Source organism: Narcine bancroftii, chromosome 3 (genome assembly GCF_036971445.1).
Source record: "Narcine bancroftii isolate sNarBan1 chromosome 3, sNarBan1.hap1, whole genome shotgun sequence".
NCBI classification, from domain to species: Eukaryota; Metazoa; Chordata; class Chondrichthyes; order Torpediniformes; family Narcinidae; genus Narcine; species Narcine bancroftii.
In genome coordinates, this window is record NC_091471.1 from 64,487,503 (window position 1) to 64,513,945 (window position 26,443).

Here is a 26,443-nt window from a genome sequence, read left to right on the forward strand (position 1 = left end):
ACTCTGATCTTCAAGAGGACTTATTTTGTCCCTTTTTCTCTTAAGATACCTATTGAAACCCTTCGAATTTTCCTTTACCTAGTCTGCCAAAGCAACCTCGTGTCTTTTAACCCTCCTTTTTTCCTTTTAGTTATTTTTCTGCTTTTTTATTTATATACTCGAGTACCTCGTTTGCTCTTGTTGCCTATATCTGCTGTGCACCTCTTCTTCTTAATGAGATCCCCCCCCCCCCAACAAGGGTTCCTTATGCCTGTTAACGTTGCTTTTAATTCTTAAAGGAACATACAAACTCTACCCTCATAATTTAACTTTTAAAGGCACATCCTTGCAGAAAACCACCTAACCCAATATACACTTTCTAGATCCTTTATAGTTTCCTCAAAATAACCCTTTCTTCAATTTAGAATCTCAACCCGAGGCCCAGACCTATTCTCCATAATTAACTTGAAACTAATGACATTATTATGATCGTGGGACCCAAATGTTTGCCTACACATACTTCTGTCACCTGCCCTTTCTCATTTCTCTAACAGGAGATCCAGTATTGCACTCTCTAATTGTTATCATGATGTATTGATTTTGAAAACTTTCCTGAACACATTTTTCAAAGTTTAAGCCATTCAACCCTTTTACAGAATGGGAATCCCAGTCAATATGTGAAATGTTAAAATCACCTACTCTTATAACTTTGTTTCCTACAGCTGTCTGCTATCTCTCTGCAGATTTGCTCCTCCAACTCTCTCTGACTGTTTGGTGGTTTATAATCCAACCCCGTTAATGTGGTGATACCTTTCCCATTCTTCAGTTCCACCCTATTAGTAGCTTCAGTAGAAAAACAACTAGTCTGCCTTTGAGTAGAGCTGTGATATTTTCCCTGACAAACAATGCTATTCCTCCCCTCTTCATCCCTCTGCCCTATTGCATATGAAACAACACAATCCCAGAACATTGAGCTGGTAGTCCTGCCCCTCCTGCAACCAAGTTTCATTAATGGCCACAATGTCATATTTCCGTGTGCCAGTCTATTCTAAGATCACCTGCCTTTCCCAAAATACTCCTATGCACCATGCATTGAAATGGATGCACTTGAGGACATTATTTCCAGTATGCAAAACCCTTTGATTTTTGTCTCTATATGCAGACTTTAAATCTTTTTCCTCCTCTACTCCATTGTCTGCTCTGTCACTCTGGTTCCCATCCACCTGCAAATTTTGTTTAAACCCCCTGGAGCAGTGCTAGCAAACCTTCTGACAAGGATATTATTCCCCTACCTGTTCAGATATGTACCGTCTTGTGGTAAAGGTGTCACCTTCCCTGGAAGAGAGCCCAATGATCCATAGACCTGAAGCCTTCCCTTCTGCACCATCTCTAGCCATGAGCTAAGCTGCACTATTTTCCTATTTCTAACCTCACTAGCACATACATGGGTGGCAATCCTGAGATCACTATTCTGGAGATCTGCAGTTTTTGTGTTTCTATACTGTATTTCCTAATTTCACTAGTTCAAGTTAAACTCAGTGCTTTAATTGTCTAGGAAACATTGTGGCAATTAAAACTAAAATATGAGTTTATTTCTAATTGTGTTCTGATTTCTATTAAAGACAGAGTGCATAATCGATCACAGTATTTTCCCTGCAGGGAACCTTGCACTGCTGTAATATGATGCGTTTCCCTGTTTATTTTCTCAATGTTTGTTTATCAAAGGTGTTGCTAACAGTCCTGTTCGGTTAGATCATGGCTGATATTGGTCTCAACTGGAATCGCTCTGCTTTCATTTCATAAGGAAAATATAATTGTCAAAAATTGAAACGTTCATTTTTTTGGGTTTAAATTTAAATTGGGTTCTGCCAGCAAAGAGCATCTGCAATGCTCTGGTAACTCGTGAGATTTTATCCCTTGCTACTGTACTTGTCAACTTCTGAGGCAGTGCAAAAACATTCAGATGTATGCATTGGGAAGACTGTGAAGAGATTCTGTGGTAAAATGAAGGGGGGGGGGGAGGGACACAATTCTGTATCCTCCATCACATATTTTATTCCAAGTTCAGAGAATTCGATCTATTCCACCTAAATATTTACACTGTGTTTGCTGCTGCAAAACAATAAATTTCATGATATGTTAGCTTGGCAATAAATTCTGATTGAAGGTGGGCCATAACAAGCTGTAAAATTGTGACAATAAGGAGAGAGTTTTAGATGTCATCTACGAATGACTGTCCCAGCCTTGTCACCCTTTATATAAAGGGAATACATCTTAGCCAGCAAGGCCCTACATTTGCCTACATACAAAAATGTAAGTTTGGTGTGATGCAGTTCAGCATTCTCTATAATTTAAAAAAAAAGTGGTTAATGTATATAAAGCCTGCATACTAACAATGTATGAATGGTGAGTACAGCTGAAGAACTGCTGGAATTTGCTATTAATAGCTGTTGGTTAATCTTGTGCAACAGAATGATAATATAGGTGCTCCCCTACTTACGATGATGAGACTTAGGATTTTTCAAAGTTATGATGGTTCGAACCCATGCTTTATTTTCAAATTCTGATCTTTTTCCGTGCTTGCGCTATGCAGTGCACTACTCTCTCACGATTGCAGACAATGGCAGCATTGCATGAGAGTATGGTATAGCATATTCTCTCACGATGATGCCTCAACCACGCATTCTTTATTGTGATCACACGAACGAGTGAAATTGATGACTGTGTCTCTTTAGCATCCTCACCATTTGGCAATTAATTTTAGTTCAATGCTTCAAACATTTTTCATGCCCAGCTGTTTTTTTTTCAGTGTAGAAGAAAGGTATTCAAAATTTAATTGAAAAAAAAATTGGAGGTCATTATTTTTCAACTTGCGATGGGTTTGCTGGAACGTAATCCTGTCGTAAGTTGAGGAGCACCTGTATATCTTCACAAGGAATTGACTCAGTTGTAAGGTATTCCATAGAGTATATTACACTGTTTTTAAATTTTAATGTTATTTGAAACAGTGCCCTTTTCCCCATCCCAGGAATGTCTTCCTATAGTTTCCAAAGCACGCACTTTGTGCTGAAACATTTCCAGAAGATCTAATTCTTGATACATAAACCTTGATCCTGAGATGTAACATATTATTTGCCTGGGAACAATCACCTTTGATTCAGTTTTATTTCTCACATCCTCCATCTTTTCAATCCCTCCCTAGTTTAAGGTTAACATGTTTATTGTCTTCCTGCATCTATTCTGGGTAATGCCCTCACATTTGACTGTGCATAAATTACACTTGTATATCACAGCTGGGCTGTGTATCAGTACTAAGTTTCGATTGTTGCATTGACTCTGGACCCTTCAATGCCTTTTAATCTGAAGTTCGTACTCGTGCTCCTGATGTAAACTCCTGACATCTGCCGATCAGTGATGAAATATAAATTTTAGTGCTCAAATTGGAGATGCGCGACTACAGATGTTGGAACCTAGAGCAAAAGCCAACCTGCTGATTGAACTCATTTCTCTCCAGGAATGCTGAGATCCTCCAGCAGATTGGTTTTTGAGCACATGTTGGTTGATTTTTTTTTTTGGTTGTAATTTATGATGTGGACTGGTTAAAATGAAAATCCAAAAAAAAACTGGTAATTATGCAAATGACCATTTTATTTCTGTGCATGGTATGCTTTTAGATGCCTGAAAGTGATAATATCTGTTGTATTTACTGAGGTCTCTTATTGAGATCTATAATTGTACATTAAAATAAACATTATTTAATATTTACAGGTATTTCCAAAATCTCATGTATTATGTGCACTGAAGACAATCTTTGATTTGAATGTAATGAGTTTTGCCAGTGGAACAATGGGAGCAGTAAATGGAATGAGACCTGATGGAACAATAGACACATCTAGTGTTCAGTCAGATGAGGTTTGGACTGGAGTGGTCTATGGTCTGGCCGCCACAATGATACAAGAGGTGAGTTTTAAACATGTAATTTCAAAATCTCAGTTACAGTGTGCACATTATTTCTGTAAAATGTGTAGTGTAAGTGAGCTTTTAACTTGAATAACTAAAAGGAAAAGAAGAAAATGTGCTAGGGTTGAACCAACTTGGATTGTTTTCTCTGAAGTGTTAGAAGCAGTGGGAAAACCCAATAAAAGTTTTCAAAGTTTTGAGAGGCATAGATAGGAGTATGCCTCACAACTTCATCTGCGAGAAGTGCATCCACCTGCAGCTCCTGACAAGCCAAGTTAAGGAATTGGAGCTGGAGTCGGATGAACTCCGGATCATTTGGAAGGCAGAGGAGGTGATCGACAGGGTCACTATCACACCTAAGATGCAGGAGGAGGGTAGGTGGGTGACAGTCAGGAGAGGGAAGGGTAACAGTCAGGCAGTACCGGGCACCCCTGTGGCCATTCCCCTCAATAATAAGTATACCATTTTGGATACTGGTGGGGGAGATGGGGCACATACCAGGGACAAGCCATGGCAATCTCTGACAGAGTCTAATCATGTGGCTAACAAGGGAAAAGAAAGGATGAGCTGTAGTGATAGGGGATTCCATAGTTAGGGGGACAGTTAAGTCGTGAGGAAAAAAAACAAACAGAGCAACTAACGGACGGGGTTCCAAGTTGATCCTGAAAATTGTTGATGGAGTTTGAAAAATCTTTTTCCAAAGTCTCTCTAAATTTGGGCATTCCAAAACTATATGAATCAGAGAGGTTTTGAAAATTTTACATTTCTCACAAGAAGGATTAATGTCTGCATAAAAACAGGATAATTTAAGTTTAGATGTATGAATTCTGTGACCACTTTAAATTGTAATAAGCAATATCTTGCACAAAATAAGAAATCATTAATCAAGCTGAGAGTAGAGTACCAATCTTCATCTGAAAAAGTTAAGATCAAGTCTCTTTCTCAATCTTTTTTGATCCCAGCCATTGGGATTGAATTTAAGTCCAGTAAATTATTATAAATTCATGCTATTAATCCATCATGAATTTGAATATTTAAAAACTGATCAAGAGTCTTAGTATTAGAAATTCACACAAAATTCAAAAGCTTGGACTGAACAAAATACGTAATTTTTAAATCTCTAAAAAAAGTGCTGATTGGAAAAATTAAATCTGGCTGATAATTGTTCAAAAGAGGCAAAATTATTTTGAATAAAAAGATCCTTGAAACTTTGAATACCTTTTCTATGCCATTCCTTGAAATCTGCAAAGGGGAAAGATAAGAGGTTCTGTGGAAGAGATAGATTGTCCTGGATGGTATGTTGCCTCCCTGGTGCCAGGGTCCAAGATATCTCTGGTTGAGTTCACGTCCTTCTCAGGAGGGAAGGTGAACAGCCAGAATTTGTGGTCCATATAGGATGAGGAGGTCCTGCGAGGAGAGTTCAGGGAGTTAGATGCTAGGTTGAAGGACAGAACTTCCAGGGTTGTGATCTCAGGATTGTTACCAGTGCCACATGCTAATGAGGTTAGAAATTGGAAGATAATGCAACTTAACACGTGACTAAAGATGAGGTGTGGGAGGGAGGGCTTCAGGTTTCTGGATCATTGGGCTCTCTTCCAGGGAAAGTGAGGCCTGTTCCAACAGGGAGGTGTTTGCATCTGAACTGGAGGGGAACTAATATCCTTGCAGGAAGGTTTGCTAGTGCTGCTCTGGGGTGGGGGGTGGTGTTTAAACTTGATTTGCAGGGGGATGGGAACCAGAGTGCCAGAGCAGACAGAGGAGTGGAAGAGGGGAAAGATGATAGAAACAGAAGATAGGAGCAGGAGTAGGTCATTCGACCCTTCGAGCCTGCTCCGCCATTCAACGAGATCATGGCTGATCTTAAAGTTCAGTATCCCGTCCCCGCCTTCTCTCCGTAACCTTTAATACCCTTATACTGAAGAAATAGATCTAATTCCCTCTTAAATATATTTAATGAACCTGCCTCTACTGCCCTCTGTGGCAATGAATTCCACAGATTCACCACCCTCTGGGTATAGAAATTCCTCCTCATCTCGGTCCTAAATGGTTTGCCTATTATCCTCAAACCATGGCCCCGGGTTCTGGATTTTCCCATCATTGGAAACATCCCATCTGCATCCATTCTGTCCAGTCCTGCCAGAATTTTATATGTCTCTATGAGATCCCCTCTCAATCTTCTAAACTCCAGCGAGTACAATCCCAATTTGCGCAATCTTTCCTCATAAGTCATTCCTGTCATTCCAGGAATCAGTCTGGTGAATCGCCTCTGCACTCCCTCCATTGCAAGAACATCCTTCCTTAGATAAGGTGACCAAAACTGCACACAATACTCCAGGTGTGGTCTCACCAAGGCCCTGTACAGCTGCAGTAAGGTATCCTTGTTCCTATACTCAAACCCTCTTGATATGAAGGCCAACATACCATTTGCCTTTTTAACCACCTGCTGTACCTGCATGCTCACCTTCAGAGACTGGTGTACAAGTACCCCTAGGTCTCTCTGCACTTCCCCATCTCTTAATTTATTGCCATTCAAATAGTAATCTGCCCTCCGGTTTGTATTACCAAAGTGGATAACCTCACATTTATCCACATTGTAATGCATTTGCCATGTATCTGCCCAGTCCCTCAATTTATCCAAATCACACTGGAGCTTCCTGACCCCCCTCTTCCGTGCACACAACCCCTCCTAGCTTAGTGTCATCTGCAAATTTGGAGATATTACATGTGAAAATTGCATGTACTGTTAGAAATCAACGGGTTGTACATGGTGAAAATGTTCTCGTGTGTAACTATTTCAATGCAAGGAATATTGTAGAAAAGGCAGACGAGCTTAGAGTGAGGATTGGGACATGGAATTACCACATTGTGGCCATTAGTGAAACTTGGTTGCAGGAGGGGCAGCTCAATGTTCCGGGCTTCTGTTGCTTTTGACTCGATAGAATGGGGGTTGATAGAATGGGGGTGGGATAAAAGGGAGAGGAGCGGCATTGCTAGTTAGGGAAAATATCACGGCAGTGCTCATGCATGACAGACCAGAGGGCTCGTCTACTGAGGCTATATGGGTGGAGCTGAGGAAGGAAAGGGATGAAAATTAATACATAGAGGTATCAACTTGAAAGAATGCAATGCTGGATCTCCTATTAAGGAATGAGACAGGACAGGTGACAGAAGTATGTGTAAGGATTAAAGGCAAGGATCGCAGGCATAAGGAACCTTGCTTTTTGAGCAATATTGAGGATCGGGTTCGACAGAATAGAGAGGTGTTTAGCAGGTATAGGCAAATGAGATACTTGAGTATAAAAAAAATGCTTTGGCAGACAATGTGAAGGAAAATCTTAAGGGTTTCTATAAGTATATTTAAAGCAAAAGGATAGTAAGGGACTAAATTGGTCCCCTTGAAGATCAGAGTGGTCAGCTTTGTATGGAGCCAAAAGAGCTGGGAAGATCTTGAATGCTTTTTTTCTCATCAGTATTCACTCAGGAAAAGGGCACAAAGTCATGGAAAGTAAGGAAAACAAGCAATGAGGTCATGGAACCTATACAGAGGAGGAAGTGCTTGCTGTCTGAAGGATGGATAAATCCCCAGGGCCTGACAAGATGAACCTTGAGGGAGGCTGGTGTAGAAATTGCAGGGGCTCTGGCAGAAATATTTAAAATATAGTTAGGCACTGGTGTGGTGCCAGAGTATTGGAGACTCCAAAAGTAACAAAGGAAATTATAGGCTGGTGAGCCTGATGTCAGTAATAGGTAAATAATTAGAAGGTGTTCTAAGAGATCAGAAATTCAATTATTTGGATAGCCATGGACTAGTTAGGGATAGTCAACCTGGCTTTGTCTGTGGTAGGTTGTGTTTAACTAATTTTGTAGATTTTTCTGAGGAGGTTAGCAGGAAAATTGATGAAGGGAAGGCTGTGGATGTTGTCAACATGGAATTTAGTAAGGCCTTTGACAAGGTCCCGCATGGGAGGTTAGTCAGGAAGGTTCAGACGCTTGGTTTTTAATGGTGAAGTAGTGAACTGGATTCAACAATGGCTAGATGGGAGAAGCCATAGAGTAGTGGTGAATGATTGCATTTCAGACTGGAGGCCTGTGACAAATGGTGTGTCTCAGGGATCGGTGCTGGGACCATTGTTTTTTGACATCTATATCAATGATCTGGATGATAATGTGGTAAATTGAATCAGTAAGTTTGCAGATGACACTAAGATTGGAAGCACAGTGGACAGCAAAGAAGGTTTTCAAAGTTTGCAGAGGATCAGGTGGAAAAATGGGCTGAAATATGGCAGATGGAATTTAATGCAGACCAGTATGAGGTGTTGCATTTTAGAAGGACATACACAGCGAATGGTAGGGCACTGAGGGATCTGGGAATACAGATACATAGTTCCCTGAAAGTGGCGTCATGTGGATACAGTTGTAAAGAAAGCTTTTGGCATATTGCCCTTCATAAATCAAAGTATAGGATTTGGGAAGTTATGGTAAAGTTATATAAGGCATTGGTGAGACCATATTTGGAGTATTGTGTGCAGTTTTGGTCACCTAACTACTGGAAATATATCAATAAGATAGAAAGAGTGTAGATTTATTAAGATGTCGCTTGGATTTCAAGAATTGAGTTACAGAGTAAGGATAAACAGATTAAGACTTTATTCCCTGGAGTGTATAAGAATGAGGGGAGATTTGGTAAAGGTATTTAAAATGATGAGGAAGATAGATAGAGTAAATATAGATAGGCTTTTCCACTGAGTGTAGGTGATATACAAACCAGAGGACATGGGTTAAGAGTGAAAGGGGAAAAGTTTAGGGGAACATGAGGGGAACTTCTTCACAGAGTGCTGAGAGTGTGGAATGAGCTGCCAGCCGAGGTGGTGAATGCGGGCTCAATTTAAACATATGAGAAGATTTGGGACAGGTACATGGATGAGAGAGGTATAGAGGGCTAGGTGCAGGTCAGTGGGACTAAGCAAAAAAAAATGTTTTGGCACAGACTAGAAGGGGCCTGTTTCTGTGCTGTAGTGTTCTATTGTTCTATAGGATAGATAGCCAGAGTATTTTTTCCTGGTTGAATTTTTTAAATACCTGAAAGCATAATTTTAAGGTGGCAGTAGATAACAATAATGACCTTAGAGAGGCATTTAGATATGCATATGAACAGACAGGGTATGAAGGGATATGGACCGTGTACAAGCAATGAGATTAGATTAATTTGGCATCATAGCACAGACATTGTCCAAAGGATCTGTTCTTGTGCTGCACTGTTCGACATTTAATGTTTTAGGTCATTGATTCTCAATTCTTTCATCAGTTCTACTGAAGGGTTTTCTCCTCGCAGATACATTGCATCTTCTGTTTTTATTTAGATATATTTTGCTTGTTTAGTATTGAGTAAATATGTACACATTTCCTGATTTACAACAATGGAATGTAATAAATACTCTTTGAAAATACAATTTAGTGTGCATAACTTGTTTACAAATCAAGTATAATTGGCAACTGGTTGCACCGATCTCCATTGCATCAAGATATTTAATAGAAAATGCTGCAAAGTAGAAATGTGTTACTGGTGAAAGTGCATTAAATCAAAATTTTAAACAGGAGGTTCACTGGGGAGATATAGCCACGTCTTGGAAATTAAATTCTAATATGAAGAGGGAAAACAAACGACAGAACTGATATTTGTATCATCCATATAATTATCTTTAGTATTGGTTAATACATTCTATTAATGTTGAAATTGATTGTGTTCTGGGTATTTTAGGGACTTGTTGAAGAAGGCTTCAAGACTGCAGAAGGTGCTTATAGGACAGTGTGGGAAAAGCTTGGCATGGCTTTTCAGACTCCAGAAGCCTACTGCAAAAAGAACCTTTATCGTTCACTGGCATATATGAGACCTTTGTGCATTTGGAGTATGCAGTTAGCACTAGACAAAATGCATAACTAAGTCAACTGACTCTGGTTAGCTTCTGATGATGTTAGTCATTTTGAAGGTTTTTTTATTATCTAGGTTTGTTTCTTTAATTTGTACCACTGCACTCCCAACTGCAATCTTGACTGTGTTCCGTATGCCATCATTATATATTTTTAAAAAATGTAATTAATGTGAGTTCCTTTTGGTTGCCTAATTCCAAGATTGTTTTGGTGTAACAATTAATTGAGAAGAGGGAATGATTACCTTAGTTCCAATTAGACCCCTTAAAAATAGGATGCAAACACATAATGGACCCTTTATACTGAAGCATTGGTGAGTGTAGAAAAATGGAAAAGCTGAACTACATTGAAATTCAGAGAAACTTGCATTAAAATTAAGATGTTCAGATTCATAGAAAATCCTCAAATTTATTGCAGCTTTGTATTAAACATTGCCTTTAGCCTTTCAGTTAGCCATGCTTATTGTTTAAACAGTACTTTAAAAGTAGTGACCATTTGAGCTTAGAGCAATATTGTGGAATTGCAGGGTGTTTCGAGATTGCATATCAACGTTGAAAAATGTAATGACTATGAATATTAAAGGCTGTGCACAGCATTTTTGCACATTTATTAGTACAATCAAACCAGTATAATCCAAATGTTGGTGATTTTTAAAATGTTTCTTAGACAACACATTTTCTTGGTGTAACTGAAGTTTGAAATGAGGAAACACGAGCATTCAGGATTTAAATTTTGAAAACATTGGTAGTTTGGTGTATTTGACAGATCTTGATGTCAGAGTGAATACTCTTTTGATGTAAATCCATGAGAGAATACATTTATTTGTACATTCTAATTGTTTATATCTAAATGGTTTCAGAAGAATTTTTTTATTGACTTAAATTTGAATGTGGAGAATACTTCAGCCTGGTTGCTTATTGTTTACCAGTAGTTTAGTCTTGCACAAAAATAGTTAGAAAATGTATTATTGAATTGAAACTAAATTTCAAGATTATCAGACATTAGATTTTTGTGCAATAGTGATCATTTGAAGAAGAAAAGATTTGTTTTCTCATGTCATTTCTAATTTATTGGTAAAGTTTATCTTCAGAGACCAATAGCTAAGTGAAGTAGTAAAGGGCAAATTGTGGACACATTTTTAATGTTGGAATTATTTAACAACTCCTGAAAGTTATTTCTTGATTTCATTAAAATATATTTAAAATATATGGTTATATTCCTGATTTAATGAATTTTTCTTAAATGGATCTATTAATCGTTTTGTGTTCTTATTGACCATTGCTCTCCTGCCTCTTTAATATAACAACAGAACTTGCTATAATTTGACATATCTTGTATTGATCAAAAGGAGTAAAAGAAATCTACTGCATGAATTTCTCATCATTTCTATATGTTGAAGCCAAGAAAACAATATATTAAATTGGTATTTATTAAGATTTTCAAGTTTCCTTTATTGTCATGTATTAATACATTAACATGGAGCCATAACGAGGGAAAGAGTAACAAAAGAGAGCCTCTTCAGAGTCACTGAATGCCTAAATATTTGCCTCCAGCCTCTGCAACCACACAGACTCCTGTTTGACCTATCAGCAACCTGAGCTCCAGATCCAAAACACAGACACAATTAAGCCTTCGGTGCCCAAGGCCCTTCAGGAGCCCTTCTTGCCATTAGCATCCTCTTGAATCTAGTTTTGATGCCTGATTCCCATGAGCCAGTAGAGCAGCACATAAGTCACTCGCAACCTGTGTGATCCTTTAACTTCTGATCACCGTCCTGTCGATCATCTGCTCTGCTTCTCCTTTTCAATGGTTGTGTGGTGGGGCGCGGGGGGGGGGGGGTGGTGGGGGGTGTTCTTTGGTGCCCTGTGTCAATCCTCTGCTTACCCAGAGTCTGCCATCTCTCATGGCCACCTGTTGGAGACGCCAGCATTCTGACCAGGTGGTTGAACCCTTTGGAGCAGTGCTGTGTGCCCACTCTCCTGGATCCACACCAGCAACAGTGCAGCTCTGGCAAAGAAGTCATTTTGATTTTGAACGTCTGTTTCAATTGTCTTCTGATCTTCTGTTTCTCAGTATTATCTTTGGTTAAAAAAAGTATCCTTTCTGATGTTTTCTGAGCTGAAGGATAGCGGCCTCCTACAAATAATGCAGTCTCTTAATTCCCCCAGCATATTAGCATTATTGTGTATGTAGTTTTACGGGTTATGTGTCTTTAAAAGAGATGGATTGTGGGGGTTCAGTGTAGGTCACTTCACAAACAGATACTTATACTTCACATTTCATTTAAAATACCAAAGCTTTGCTGAAGCCAGACATGCAGGCACCAGTGGATTTACAAAAGACAATGGAAATGCTTTAGAAGGAATTTCAAAAGAAGGTCCAGGCTCCAGGCTCAAAGTACTGATAAGACCTTTCAAGGATTAGGTTTTGGAGCCTTGGGGAGGTGTTCTGTTTTTTTTACAAGCAGAAAAAACAAACCGGATTCTTTAAGGAGAGAGAAGTCAATTCGACAGTTCTGCAGTAGTTTATCAAGGCTGCAACATGGCAAGCTGACAGGCTTATTGAAAATTCCATTTTGAAGACTGGTTGTGAGTTCTGAGTTCAGCCTGAAAACCCTTGTAGTCCTTAAAAGAGGAAATGACTGGCTAGAGTGTTTCTCCTGAAATAAGGGAAACCAGGGGAACTCTGGTGACCTGGAAGAAGAGGTTATCATTTAGAAAACCCATGATGGGGCAAATTTTTTCAGCAAGATACTGAAGTGACTGATAGGACGAAATCAGTTTGTGTGTGTCCAACGAGCAACAAATCTCTCAACCTTTCTGAGCGGTAACCTTTTACCTTTAAGCACCAGAGTGTGGTGAGGATTCATAAATGTTAAATTTCTGTACACAGTATAAGATTGCCTGACACCGGTGAACTTGGAGAAGTGAGAAGTGAATGATTCGACTATTAAAGCAAAGAACTTTCCTGAACATGTACACATTACATGCACGTGCTTAGAATTAGAAGGGGGTTAAGTTGCGTTGTTAGTAGTAATACGATAAAGTTTGATCCTGTTGTATTTAAAGAAAATTCAAAGCAACTTTTGTTTTAGAAGCAGTTTGTCTTGGTGAATTTCTATTGCTGCTGGGTTTTGGGGTCCTCTGGGCTCAACAGCAGAGTGTTGGTTTGTTATTGCCTTGTTGATTATCACCCTCTAAAAGAAAATATTTCAAAACGTGAAGTGTGGAGATTAACAAAACATGTGATTGTTTTGTCAAAAGAGTGATCTTATTTTCTGGGGCTGTGAAGCCATGAACATGATGAAGAAAGCCATTAGGTTGTCTCTTTCTAGCCTATTCCACACTCATTTGGATAAAAACTAACAACATTGTAACCATATTAACTGACTTGCAGTGTAAAGCCTTTATAAAACAAACTAATAACAGCACTGAAAAGTCATTTGGCTCACTGCCAAAGTGAGGTCTCTTGACTATTTCCCAGCTTTAAATTCTTGGCAGGCACCATCTCCTTTCAGCCCTTCCCTAAGTTTTTCTGCCACTTAATAATTATATGGTCCTTGTTATTGACTTTTCTGTTGGGCTCATTTACATAGTGCTACATTGGCAAGGTAACAATACCTCTAATATCTGAAGCTGTCCATCATCCCTAAGGCACTGACCAGGTGTGTGTCTGCCCAACAGCCAGAGCTGGTCCTGAACGTCACAGGCCCTGCTCAGCAGAGAGGGATATTTAAACATGAGCACACCATTTTTTGCCACGTGGTCAAGTCCTACATCAGTTTTGGGTAATCACATCTGGAGGGGAATGCAGGTAAGGGACTAGCAACCCTTAGGCTGACCAGGGTATCACCAGCAACACAGTAGATACCAGCATTGTAGCCACAGTCCTCCATTTACTTGGGGCCAGAGGTTTCTTCACAGTAAGTAGCCAGTTAGGGTACCTCATCAGCAGTCAGAACCCCCTGCCCATGGGTCGTTACTCCCGAACCAGGTGAGGGTTTGTGTACACTCCTTTGTCACTTAGCCCCATCCCTCGGTCGGGATTCCAAGGTGGGGTGTGAGCCAGTAACCACTACCTGTATGTGTGTGTGTGTGTGAGAACTTGTTTAGCTTAACCTGTATGTAGGTGTAGCCGATTAACTGTGTTTGCTCTGGGACTGACCCAAAGCCCTTTTTATTGTGTACTGTTTTAATAAAGCACGGGTATTGTTGCATCACACTATGTCCGGCCTCGCTTGCCTGCTGTACCCAAAAATGAATCCTTTCCACGCAAACCTTGGTTAATTATTGTCTGACTCTCTTGTTCAAAAAGAAATAACCCCATTCAGCCATTCTTTCTCCGTAACTAACCTTCAGTGCCAATCAGAAGAGAAATGCATGCAAAAAGCTATTCTAGCTGTACAATTTGTAATTTTTTTAAAAAGGAATGTAAAACTTAAATATCAACAACCAAATTATTGGTCTTGTGAGTCACCAAACTCATCGCCACTGCTCCCAAGGAATAATTGTGTACATCTAGCTGTTGATGTAATCATTGCTCTATATCTCTGCCAGTTATAACCATACAAAATTGCAGTCCAACCAATTTGTACAGTATTGGTCAATTTCAAAGATTTGCCAAAGAATACTTACTCCCAAGCGAAAGTCTCCTTTGCTGATCAGTCATGTTCAAGTTGCAACTCTGCTTGGTCGAAAACAATGATGCTCAAAGTTGATTGGAATTGTCTCAGGCCACCACAGTTAATAATATCTTGACACTATCTTGTCAGAATCAGTCTGGTGAACTTTTTGATGCATCCTTATGACAAATGAAGTCTTGGATAAGGAGACCAAAACTGCACACAATACATCCAGGTACAGGGTATAGAATCACTAAGGCTCCCTCCAAACAAAACTTGAAATGAAGGATGACATGTTCAACATTACAGCACAGTACAGGCCCTTCAGATCATGTTTTGGTGCTGACCTATATAAACCAGCACAGCAATTTAATTCTCCCCTCCCTCACACCCATAGCCCTCTCATTTTCTTCCGTTGGTGTGCTTACCTAAGAGTATTTTGAATGTCTTTTTTTTAACCTGCCTCCACTGCTGCCCCTATTACATTCCAGGTACCCAGCACTTAATGTAAAAAAAACCATTCGTCTCCCCTAAACTTTTCTCCACTCACCTTGCATGTTCTCTGATATTTGCTATTGTTGCCCCATGCAAAACCTCATTTGCCTTTATTGCCTGCTCCACGTTGGATTGCTTTGAGACTGATATTAAAGGACATGCAAATCCCTTTGTATATCAGCATTTCACAAGTTAATATTTGAATAATAGGCTCCCTTGCTATTTTTCCTACTTAAGTGGATACATTCAAATTTATGAATATTATATGGTGGCTTCACCAGGTATCAAATAACAAAGAATTGGAAGACAAAGAGATTGAAGATTTAGTGTATTGTGTCAAGAAACACAATTTCATTAAGGTTGAGATGAACTATTAATGGTACTGTTGTGGAAAGAGTAGATGGCTATGAGATCTTGGGAATAAATATCTGACTTGATCATTGCATTGATGTGCTTGTCTCAAGGAAGAGCACTGATTCCTCTTCCTTAGAGGTCTAAGGCAGATCATCTTGTCTCACATCCCGCTCTCCCTCTCCCCCCCCCCCACTTCCCTCAACAACTTCCACAGGTGTATCTTCAAAAGTGTACTTATTGAATGCATCACAGCATGGTATGGGAGCTCTGCTGAAGACTGGAAGAAGCTACAGAGGTAATGAATACAGCTCAGAATGCAAGGCAAGCTTCCCTCTCCTCTATGGACTCTTATCTATATCCTCCACTGCCTAGGAAACATACTGAAGGGCCCATTGCTCTCTGGACTAACTTTTTTCTCCCTATTGGGGTGAAGGCTTAATAGTGAAAGCACATGGCAACAAGCTTAAAGATAGTTTCTTCCCTGCAACTATCAGACTCTTAAAAGAATCTGTCTTGTGCTGGCCTTGCTTGGTGCAAATTGACAATAGACAATAGGAGCTGGAGTAGGCCCTTCGGCCCATTGAGCCAGCACCACCATTTTACAGATCATGGCTGATCACTACCATCAGTACCCCTTTCCAGCCTTATCCCCATAACCCTTAACTCCTTTGCCCACTAGAGTCTTATCTAACTCTCTTTTGAATATAATCAGCGAATCTGCCTCTACTACCCTCTGTGGCAGAGCATTCCACAGATTGATCTTGTTTGCATCTCATACTGTAAGATGCCCTATATATGCCTGTATGTATTATGGGAAATGACCTGTTGATCTGTTTGGAGAAGAACCCTTATCACTGTACTAGGTATTTTTCAACAAATAAACCCAAACTTCAACTTGTTTGTCTCCACTTCTCTAAATTCGTTTGAATCTTTGCATTGTGAGTAGTTTTGGTCGCTTTGGCACCTCCTTCATCACAATCCACCACAGTCGGCATAAACACAAAACAGAAGAGAAATAGATGAGTTTCCAAATAATTTTTAATTCATGCAAGTGTATTTTCCTAATTACAATATGCCCTAATTGTACTCATTATCTTCTTATGTGGGGCTTAAATGCACCATGTTGCTCCTTTATTTACCAGTTATATTTCCAAAGGAAATGAAAATTTAACAAACTTGATATTCCTTTCATAAATCTATGATTTTTGTGTGTTTTCTAAATGTCCTGTATTGGCATTTTCTTTTATTTACTGATTTTTTTTTAGGGTGACTTTTGTGTAATACTCTCTTCTGTCATTTCAAATAGGAGATTGGCAAATGTAATCCCTTTATTCACAAGAAGTATTCCCTAATCTGTCAGTTATACAATTTATCCATGGCAAATCAAGGTAAGAATGGAACTGTTCAAATATGGTCCTGTCCAACTATTTGCAATTATTGGGGAAGACTGGCCAATGACACCACAGTCATCAGTAGAATTGCAGATGGCAGTGAGGAAGCATAAAGGATAAGAAAGATAAATTATCCTTCTATAAACATTCAGCATTCTGTTAGTGACTTCAATACTAATCAATTTTGTAGCAGGATTTGAACTTGAACAGGGGATTCAAACAGGATTAAGAATCCATTTATTGTCATGTACACCAAATACACAAGAATCGTTTTCCTTGCCCTGGGCACACAGAGGCACTACTAGAAAAGCGACACATGAGAAAGAGATGCTAGAAAAAGTCTGAAGATATTGAGTGTCCATGAAATCCTGCCACCTCCTCTGATGCCATGACCTCTGTAGCCTCACAGGTCCCTGTCTGACGCAATGATGAGATTGGGAAACTGTCAGCACTTGCCCTTTGGAGCTCAGTTTATTGCGTCCTCACCTGATACCTGGTTGCCTTAAGCAGGCTGCTGCTTAAGTGTTCAGCTGCCAAGCCCAGTGCTGATCTATTACTGTGATTTCCTACCCTGTAAGGCTTTCTCCTGGGCTTTTCATTCACATCAGGGCCAGTGCTGGATTAACGTAATAGCAAAAGTAGTATATGCTACAGGCCCCACACTAAATGCTTGTAGTCTTGCTCTATTACTTTATGCACTGAATTATGAATAACTGACTGGGTGTTTAATTTAAACATTTTTGCTTTCATCTTTGTGTAGAGGTGTTGTTCGGGTTCATGTGGGTCCCATGGGTTAAGAACCAGACTGAGGTGGAGGGTACAAAACAAACTTTTATTTTGGGAATAAAAGAGGAAACAGTGGGGTTGATTTGTCAAGTAAATCTTTACACACACACTACGCAGGGGGAAAAATATACACCGGAGCGATGAAGGATAACTGACAAAACTAACAGAGTTACAGTAACAGACACATTCAACGCACATGCTCTAGGCGATCGTCGTACGTGCCCCCACCCCTTGGTCAGTATGGGCACGGCTCTTGCTACTTAGCCTCTGGACTCACCCCAACCCAGTATGAAAGGTGATACTCATGATCCACGAGGAGTCCAAAAACACAGAACAAAGAAACATGTGGTTCTTTTATGGTTCTGGGGACAAAGCTGGGGCGGGGGGGGGGGGGGGGGGAGAGAATTAATCATACGGCTAGTATGGGCCCTGTTGGTGGCTGTGTCCAATGGCTCAAGGCCAAGTGCAAGGGCTCAGCAGGGATGAACCAAGGTGATTCACCTGGGCCATTCGTGAGGGTCACCTTGAGGGCTTGGGGTGAGTTTCTGACTTGATTAGCAGGTAAGTGTGTCCTCCAAATAGAAGTTCAGCAGGGCTACCCTGTGGTGGACTCTGCCTCTCCATTCCAAGATAATTGGTTAATTTAAGGTTAGCGATTTTAGCCAATTATCACCTTTAATTGGGGTTATTAACACAGACTATGGGAGTGTGGTATCTCATAGCTGCTGCACAATCTGTGCTTTGGCTCCTTTCTCATTGCCAACACTCCTTTCTTCTTTGGCTTGGCTTCACGGACGAAGATTTATGGAGGGGGTAAAAGTCCACGTCAGCTGCAGGCTCGTTTGTGGCTGACAAGTCCGATGCGGGACAGGCAGACACGGTTGCAGGGGAAAATTGGTTGGTTGGGGTTGGGCGTTGGGTTTTTCCTCCTTTGCCTTTTGTCAGTGAGGTGGGCTCTGCGGTCTTCTTCAAAGGAGGTTGCTGCCCGCCAAACAGCAATGAGCTCTCTGAACCCTTCTCCATTAACAATGGTGTGAAGCAAGGCTGTGTTCTCGCACCAACTCTCTTCAATCATCTTCAGCATGATGCTGAACCAAGCCAACACTCCTAGGAAGCGGGTAAACTTACAGGGCCTGCTGTACTCAGGAGCTTTCCCCACTGCACCATGATTTACCTGGTTAATTGGAAACCCAGCATTTTAATGGAGGTCCCGCTTCTAGTGGTGACTATGAGCAACTTGAGCAAGTTGTGTTTTCACACACCCAGAAGGCAATTAGTGAGTTAACACAGCCAGGCTCAGAACCTGGTTGAATTTAACTTGCCCTGCCATATTGGGATGTTTCACATCATGCAATTATCAGGCATGGACCTGGTAAATTACCCAGTTCAACCCACATGTAATTAGCATACCACACTCCCAAAGTGATCTGAGAAAGCTAGCATCAAACTTACCAAAACGGGGAGGACATGCAGGTTCAGTGTCAGAAACTCTCTTGTTGGATTGGGGGGTGGGGGGGGAGGGGAGGGAGGAGACAATGCCACTGTCACCCTTCCCCCTCATTGTGCATGCATCAACCGGCATTTTGTGCACTGCTGTTGCACTTCCTCACTGTGCATCCACCAGCTGGCACTATTTAGGTCCGTGCACGCACCTGCCGGCACAGTTTAAGTCCCCTTTAAGGTAGTGCAGGGCCTGTAGTATATATTATAATCTGGCCCTGGTCAGGGTCAGTGTGGTGGTGCTGTTCTCCCACTCTGGTGCTCTTCCTTGGAGCCCACATCCTTGAAGTCTGAGCTGCCAGGTTATCACCACTGCTCACACTGCTGTTACATCAGCTGTGGCTGTTCTGCCATCTGAGAATAATTTGGGGATTTTCAAGGAATTTGTAAAGTAATTAGAACTTGGAAATTAGTTGAATTGAGAATGATTAGAATCAAGTTTATTGTCATGAACATGTCACAAAATGCATTATTTTGTGGCACAGAATTGTGCAGAACAAGGTGCAAAATTATACATTTCAATTCCAGAAATACATTAAAACAAGTAGTTCAAAAATAAGAGAAACAGTAAGGAAGTGTCCATAGGTTCATTGTCCATTCAGAAATCTGATGGCAAAGGGGAAGAAGCTGTTTTTGCAAGGCTGAGCATATTTCTTCAGGCTCCTGTACGACCATGTTGATGGTAGCAGTGAGAAAAGCCCATGGCCTGGGTGGCGAGGGCTCTTGATGATAGAAGCTGATCTCTTGAGGCACTGTGTCTTAAAAATGCCCTTACTGGAGTGAAGACTAATGCCCATGATGGTGCTGCCAAGTTTACAACCCTTTGTTGCCTGTTCCTGTCCTGTGTATTGGCATCTCAATACCAGACACTGATGTATGTATGAAGATCAATGCAGGCAGATTTTAGAAAGAGTAATCACACAGATATTTCCCCCTTGAAATATGCCTATATTTACTTGGATACTGTTATGAGCCCAAAGGACTCAAAAACCAGCAGCCACAGAAATTCACCAAGACAATGGCTACTTAAACAAAACTGGTTTTATTTCTTAATACATAATATCAGTACTTGTTACTATTAGTGTAACTTAACCTAAATTAACCCGCTTCTAATACTAAGAGCACGGGTATGTAATGTTTATGTGTTCAGGAAAGTTCTTTTTCACTGTCCAATCATTCACCTTTCACTTCTCCAAGTGCAATGGTTTCAGGCAATCTTCCACACTGTGCACAGAATTAAACATTTTTATCTTCACCAGGCTCTGGTGCTTTGACTTAAGTTGTTATCGCTCAGGAAGGTGTTTGTTGGTTTCAGAGAGATAATCGTTTGTTGGACACACAAACTGATCTCCTTCAATCAGCAACTGAAGTGTGTGCATTCACACAGTTAAGACTCGGAGATGTGATGCTTTCTCATCCTTTCTATTAGACTAAGATGGCTACTCACACACACACACACACACACACACATATATATATATATGGAAGGGTGACATCATGATGTCCAGCGGAGGGCAGGCTTATACCCAACACTCTTTTCCCCACCCCCCCCCCACATGTAATAAATGCTGACTATGCCCCTTTGAACTAATAAGATTACATCGGGCCCAGGACTACAAGTGAAAATTAGAATGCATCTCATGAGTAATTATAATTATAAAAGGGAAAGTATTTAATAATAATCAGGGCACATACTGGTAGTCCGTAAAGCATCTTTCTCTTTTGGACCGCCTTGGTGTGGTTTGATGTGCCAATCTTTGATCGGGACCTGTAGTCGGGTCGGCTGTTGAGACGGCGGTGGCTGCCCGCCTTTGCTGACCTTCGGTGGTGACTGTCCACCTTCGCTGCCCTCCAGACTGTGTGTCTGTTACTGGACTCCTTGGCTCCGTGACTGTCTCTGCCCCCCACCCCCCCTTCGGCCTGAGGGGTGGGATGGTCGGGTCAGGCCACAGCAGGTCTGGTTCCACCTCCTTCAGTTCATGGACCTTAGTGTCAGTCAATGCTCGTAATTGGTCAATGTCTCGCTTCCACAATCTGTCCCTCATTCGAACAGAGTATGAGCAGGGGCTCAATTTTTGTAAGATTACTCCTACCGCCCATGGGTCTTTATATAGTCTTCAATCTTGGACCAAAACTCTCTTCCAATGTTCTAGGTGAAGTTTGTGGCGATGCTGTTTCTTGTAATCGGGGTGATCGGTCCAGCAAGGACCGGGTGCAACACAAGGCCCACCTATCTGCCCTTTTCTCCTGGCTGGCCGACTTCGGCCTCACCATCAACCTGGCCAAGTGCCAGTCCAGGAAAGAGTCAATGCAGTTCCTGGGCCATACCATCACGGCCGAAGGAACCATGCCCGCCGCTGTGAAGGTCACCGCTATCAGGGAGTTCCCACGCCCGGACAGCCTCAAGAGGCTGCAGGAGTTCGTGGGTATAGTCAACTTTTACAACCACTTCATCCTGAGATCTGCACGCATCATGCATCCGCTATTCGCTCTCATCACAGCCAAACACAATACGCTCGCTTGGAACCCAGAAGTCTGCGCCACATTCAAGGCCACCAAGGACGCACTCATGAAGGCCACCATGCTCGCCCACCCACACATCGACCTGCATATGGTGCTGTCCATTGATGCCTCTGCCACAGCCATTGGTGCCGTCCTGGAGCGGCAGGTGAATGGACATTGGAAGCCGCTGGCATTTTTCAGCTGCCTGCTCCGCCCGCTAGAATGCAAGTACAGTGCCTTCGACCACGAGTTACTGGGCATGTACCTGGCGGTGCGGCATTTCCGCTATTTTTTGGAGGGGAAGACTTTTACCATCTTCACCGACCACAAACCCCTCACCCAGGCGCTCACGATGGCAAAGGATCCCTGGTCGGCCCACCAGCAGCGTCACCTCTCCTTCGTGTCGGAGTTTACCACTGACATTCGGCACAAGGCGGGGAAGGACAATGTGGTTGCTGATGCACTCTCGACTTCGACCAGCTTGCCTGGGACCAGGAATCTGATGAGGAGACGAGGGCCTTCAAGACCGCCATCACGGGCCTGCGGTTCCGAGAACTCCCGACTCCGAGCGGTGAAGGCACCATCCTGTGGGATATCTCCTTGGGCACCTCGTGGCCAGTGGTTCCCCAGCAGTGGCCAGGCATATCTTCTGTCACATCCATGACCTTTCACATCCGTCCATCAGGTCCACGGTCCGGATGGTGGCAGAATGGTTCATATGGCATGGGCTGCGGAAGCAGATCGCAGGCTGGGACAAAACATGCACCCAATGCCAGATGTCCAAGGTGCGCAGGCACATCAGGGGGCCCATACAGGTGTTCGAGCATGTCCGGGAACGGTTCAGCATTCACGTGGACATTGTCGGACCGTTACCCGTTTCCTGGGACAAATGTTACCTGTTTACCATGGTGGACCGCACCACTCGCTGGCCTGAGGCGATCCCGATGCCAGATGCCTCCACCAACTCCTGCTCCCGAGCACTGTTGCATGGTTGGATTGCCCGGTTCGGTGTCCTGGGTCACTTCACCAGTGATCAGGGTCCCCAGTTCACATCTGTGCTCTGGGAACTGCTCGCCAACAGGTTGGGGATCCAGCTAAACCTCACCACGGCCTACCACCCGCAGGCCAATGGACTGGTCGAATGTCTGCACCACCACCTTAATTCAGTGTTCATGGCCCGCCTCACCGGTCCTGACTGGGGTGACGAACTGCCTTGGGTGCTCCTGGGCATCCGCTCCACTCCTAAGGAAGATCTGCAGGCGTCATCCACTGAGTTGGTCTACGGTGCGCCACTGGCACTACCTGGTGAGTTCGTCAACGCACCTCACAATTCCCAGCGGTCGCTGCACAAACTACTTCCTCACCTCAGGGCACACTTGGACTTGTTCGAACCCCCACCGCCGCCCAGGCATGGCACCTGCCCATCTCACATTCCTGGTGAACTGCATTCCGCGGAGTACGCTTTCATTTGGTGGGGCCCGACAGCGGCACCTCTGCAGGGTTGTACAGCGTTCCAGCTCTATGTTCACGCTGAACATTGGTGGCAGGCAGGAGCTGTTTACCATGGACAGGCTGAAGTCAGCCCACCTTGATCCCACTGAGCCCATGGTCATTGCCCAGCCCAAGAAGCGAGGCTGCCCGGTGAAAAAGGACATTGGTGTCCTTTTAAAGGCCCCGCTTTTAAAGCACGCGGCGGGGCACTCGGCCAACATGGCGCCGTCAGGAGTTTCCCTTCCTTCCAGTGACGTCAGTGTCCTGTTCTCACCCAGGTCCGGGCCGGGAGTGTAAGCCCAGCAGCCTGCAATAAAACCGGTCTGCTCACTGAGCTCAACTCGTCTGGTTGTGTGTTGTCTCCGCTCCATCCTCAACATCCATTGGAGCGCTTTCATCCCTAATGTCGAAGTACTCGAGATGGCAGAGGTCGACAGCATCGAGTCCACGCTGCTGAAGATCCAGTTGCGCTGGGTGGGTCACATCTCCAGAATGGAGGACCATTGCCTTCCCAAGATCGTGTTATATGGCGAGCTCTCCACTGGCCACCGTGACAGAGGTGCACCAAAGAAAAGGTACAAGGACTGCCTAAAGAAATCTCTTGGTGCCTGCCACATTGACCACCGCCAGTGGGCTGATATTGCCTCAAACCGTGCATCTTGGCACCTCACAGTTTGGCGGGCAGCAACCTCCTTTGAAGAAGACCGCAGAGCCCACCTCACTGACAAAAGGCAAAGGAGGAAAAACCCAACACCTAACCCCAACCAACCAATTTTCCCCTGCAGCCGCTGCAACCGTGTCTGCCTGTCCCGCATCGGACTTGTCAGCCACAAACGAGCCTACAGCTGACGTGGACTTTTTACCCCCTCCATAAATCTTTGTCCGCGAAGCCAAGCCAAAGATTGCGGAGCAGTGTAGCTGCCACTACACTCTGTGATTAGTAAGGTGGTATGTGGGTGGAAAAAAATTTTGAAAGTCATTGTTTTATTCGTAACTAATTGACTCGTTATGTGCACGGTTTCATAACTCCAAAAGAAATGAGTCAATGACTATTTTTCTCCTGCAAAATATTTCAGTGACCATTGGGTCTAGAGCAGTGATTCTCCTCCTTCCCTCTCACACACCATCTTAAGCAATCCCTCACTAATCACAGAGCACCGACGGCATAGGGAGTACTTAAAGTGGTAGGTGAGGGGAAAGATAGGTTGAGAACCACTGAGCTCGACTCACCGAGGGGTAAAGACGGGAGGGGAAAGCCCTTCCAACGACCGTCGGGGAGTGACCACCGGGGACACTTAAGTGATACAGCAAATTAAAGTATTACGTTACAAGGTATCGATGATATAAACCGGCATCGTTTTCCTGTGTCCAGAGGTTATTGTGAATAAAGTCGATCGTGAGTGAGCTGCAGAGCGTCTCCATGTCCCAAGCATTGCCGGTTCCTTCCGGTCACGTGAAGGGATAAGCGATTCCGCCTACTGGCTTTGCCCAGGGATGTCATTGGCCGAGGCAGATGTCAGTCCTGTGATGCACGCCGGCCACGAGCCCGCACATGGCGAGCGCTTTCCCCTACTCCCTCTTCCCCCAGTTCTATAGACCGGGCCCCGTGGCCGCGCAGAGGCGAGACTTCGAAGCGTGGGGCAGCTATGAACACGTCCAGCCGTTCGTTGTGGAGGCCGGGGACCAGCAGGTGAGGGGGTTCTCCTACAGGTCTAGGACCCGGGGTCAGGCCAGGCCAGGCCTTGGGGTGCAGCAATGTTTTATGCAGACCTCAGTTGCCCCCTGGGCCCGATGTAATCTTATTAGTTCAAAGGGGCATAGTCAGCATTTATTACATGTGGGGTGGGGGGGGGGGTTAGGCAGCCTGGAAATAAGCCCTTCGGCCCCACTGTCCATGCTGGCCTGAAATAACCATTGCGATCCTTCCCCCCTCTCACTTCTACCCCTCTGATTTGTCCCCGCTCCTTGGCTTATCTTCCCTCCCTGAAGCAGGGGTTCGACCTTTCTCCACGGGTGCTGCTAATTGCCCCCAGCATTTTGTTTTGTACTCCAGATTGCAACGTCTGGAGTCTCTTGTGGTCCCACTTGTGCTAAAAATCTGGCCCTCCCATGTCATGGTGTTTCAGTTGGTTACTGAAATACCTAGTGTGTGAGTACCACCCTCCATGGCTCATCCTTTGGATGAAGAAAGTTCTTCCCTCTAATTTTTTTTTTAAGATTAACTTCTTGCACAACCCGAGCCATAAACTAGTCAGAGTACATGGAGGTTTGCACTATGGAAACATTTCTTGCACTAATTGCAACTGTGAATGTTTATCTGTCCTTATTATTTGAGGAGGAAATTGAGAAAACTGCAGGCAGATAGGGTTTTGTGGACTTCAGTAAGGCTTGACAAAATTGTGGCTGGTAGGTTAAGGCACAAGGGATCTGAAGTGTGTTGGCAAACTGGATCCAAAATTAACTTGCAGATGAGGGGCAAATATCAATTGTCAAAAGGTTTTTTAATTGGAAATCTATATTGTAGGGATTGGTACTGGCACCTTTGTAATACCGGTATGTCTAAATTACTTAGATGAAAATGTAGGTGGTGTTGTTAGTAAGTTCTCAGGTGATACAGAAATTGGTACATAGATGATGAAGTAGGCCATCTAAAGATACACAGGGAAGTTGGGCAGAGTAGTGGCAGGTGCAATTTAATCCAGACAGTTGTGAGGTTTGCACATTGGGAGATTAAATTCTGGTTGGACATGTAGAGTACACTGGTTCCATGTACACTGTGCATGGAACAAAAGTTCAAGGGCAGCAGGTGCTGCTATGTGCTGTCCCAGGTATTGTGGAAGTCTGTAGTTCCTTGAAATTGGTGGCACGTGTGGTGAAAAAGGATTTTGATTTGTATACATTCATATTCCAAATCAGTGAGTCAAATAGTTGGGATTGTTGCAGTTTTACAAACCATTAGTTTCCACTTGGAGGATTAGGTACGATTGATCACCATATGGCTAGAAGGATATGATAGCAATAGGATGTGTGCAGAATAGATTTACCAGGATGTTGCCTGGAATGCTAATATCATCTCTTGAATTAACATCGAGTATTATTTATGTATATAGCAAATGGCAAGAATTTTCAAAACAGGATCAGTCCTGAGCTTGGATGACATCTATGTCAAGCTTCCACATTCTCTTGATGGTTGCCTGTGTTTTGTCTAGTTGCTCTGTTTTCATTCCACATTATAAAGTACGTGGGCAGATAGGGTCACGGTAAGCTCTCCTTAGTGCTGAGTTGCAGAATCTGGGGAAGTTGAAGGGAATGTGGTGAGAATTTTTTAAAAATGGGATTAGTGTCAAATGGGTGTTTGATTCGGGTGGTCTTGATGGGCATCCATGTTAGAGCTCTGTCTCTAACTTCCCTACCCATAAATTTTCTCCCTTATCTG

At 42.9% G+C, this 26,443-nt stretch overlaps 2 protein-coding genes across 4 annotated transcripts in view; both read left to right on the forward strand.

Moving 5' to 3' along the window:
- The window catches only part of gba2 (glucosidase, beta (bile acid) 2), an 80,611-nt gene extending 69,538 nt beyond the window's left edge, over nt 1–11,073 (forward strand). The window contains exons 16-18 of one of the 2 annotated variants that reach the window (XR_011353428.1): nt 3,748–3,939; nt 6,184–6,311; nt 9,698–9,752. Coding sequence is in view for 1 of the 2 variants with exons in the window: in XM_069924210.1 (XP_069780311.1) it covers nt 3,748–3,939; nt 9,698–9,880 (375 nt within the window). In the remaining variant the exon portion in view is untranslated. Of the gene's footprint in view, nt 1–3,747; nt 3,940–6,183; nt 6,312–9,697 lie in introns of both variants that reach the window. The other variant, XM_069924210.1, reaches the window with a different exon arrangement.
- Nucleotides 11,074–24,521: 13,448 nt separating this feature from the next.
- The window catches only part of taf1c (TATA-box binding protein associated factor, RNA polymerase I subunit C), a 45,166-nt gene continuing 43,244 nt past the window's right edge, over nt 24,522–26,443 (forward strand). Inside the window, exon 1 of one of the 2 annotated variants that reach the window (XM_069924211.1) lies at nt 24,522–24,697. In XM_069924211.1, the coding sequence (XP_069780312.1) occupies nt 24,560–24,697 (138 nt within the window). In that variant the 5' untranslated portion in view covers nt 24,522–24,559. The remainder of the gene's footprint in view (nt 24,698–26,443) is intronic. The other variant, XM_069924212.1, reaches the window with a different exon arrangement.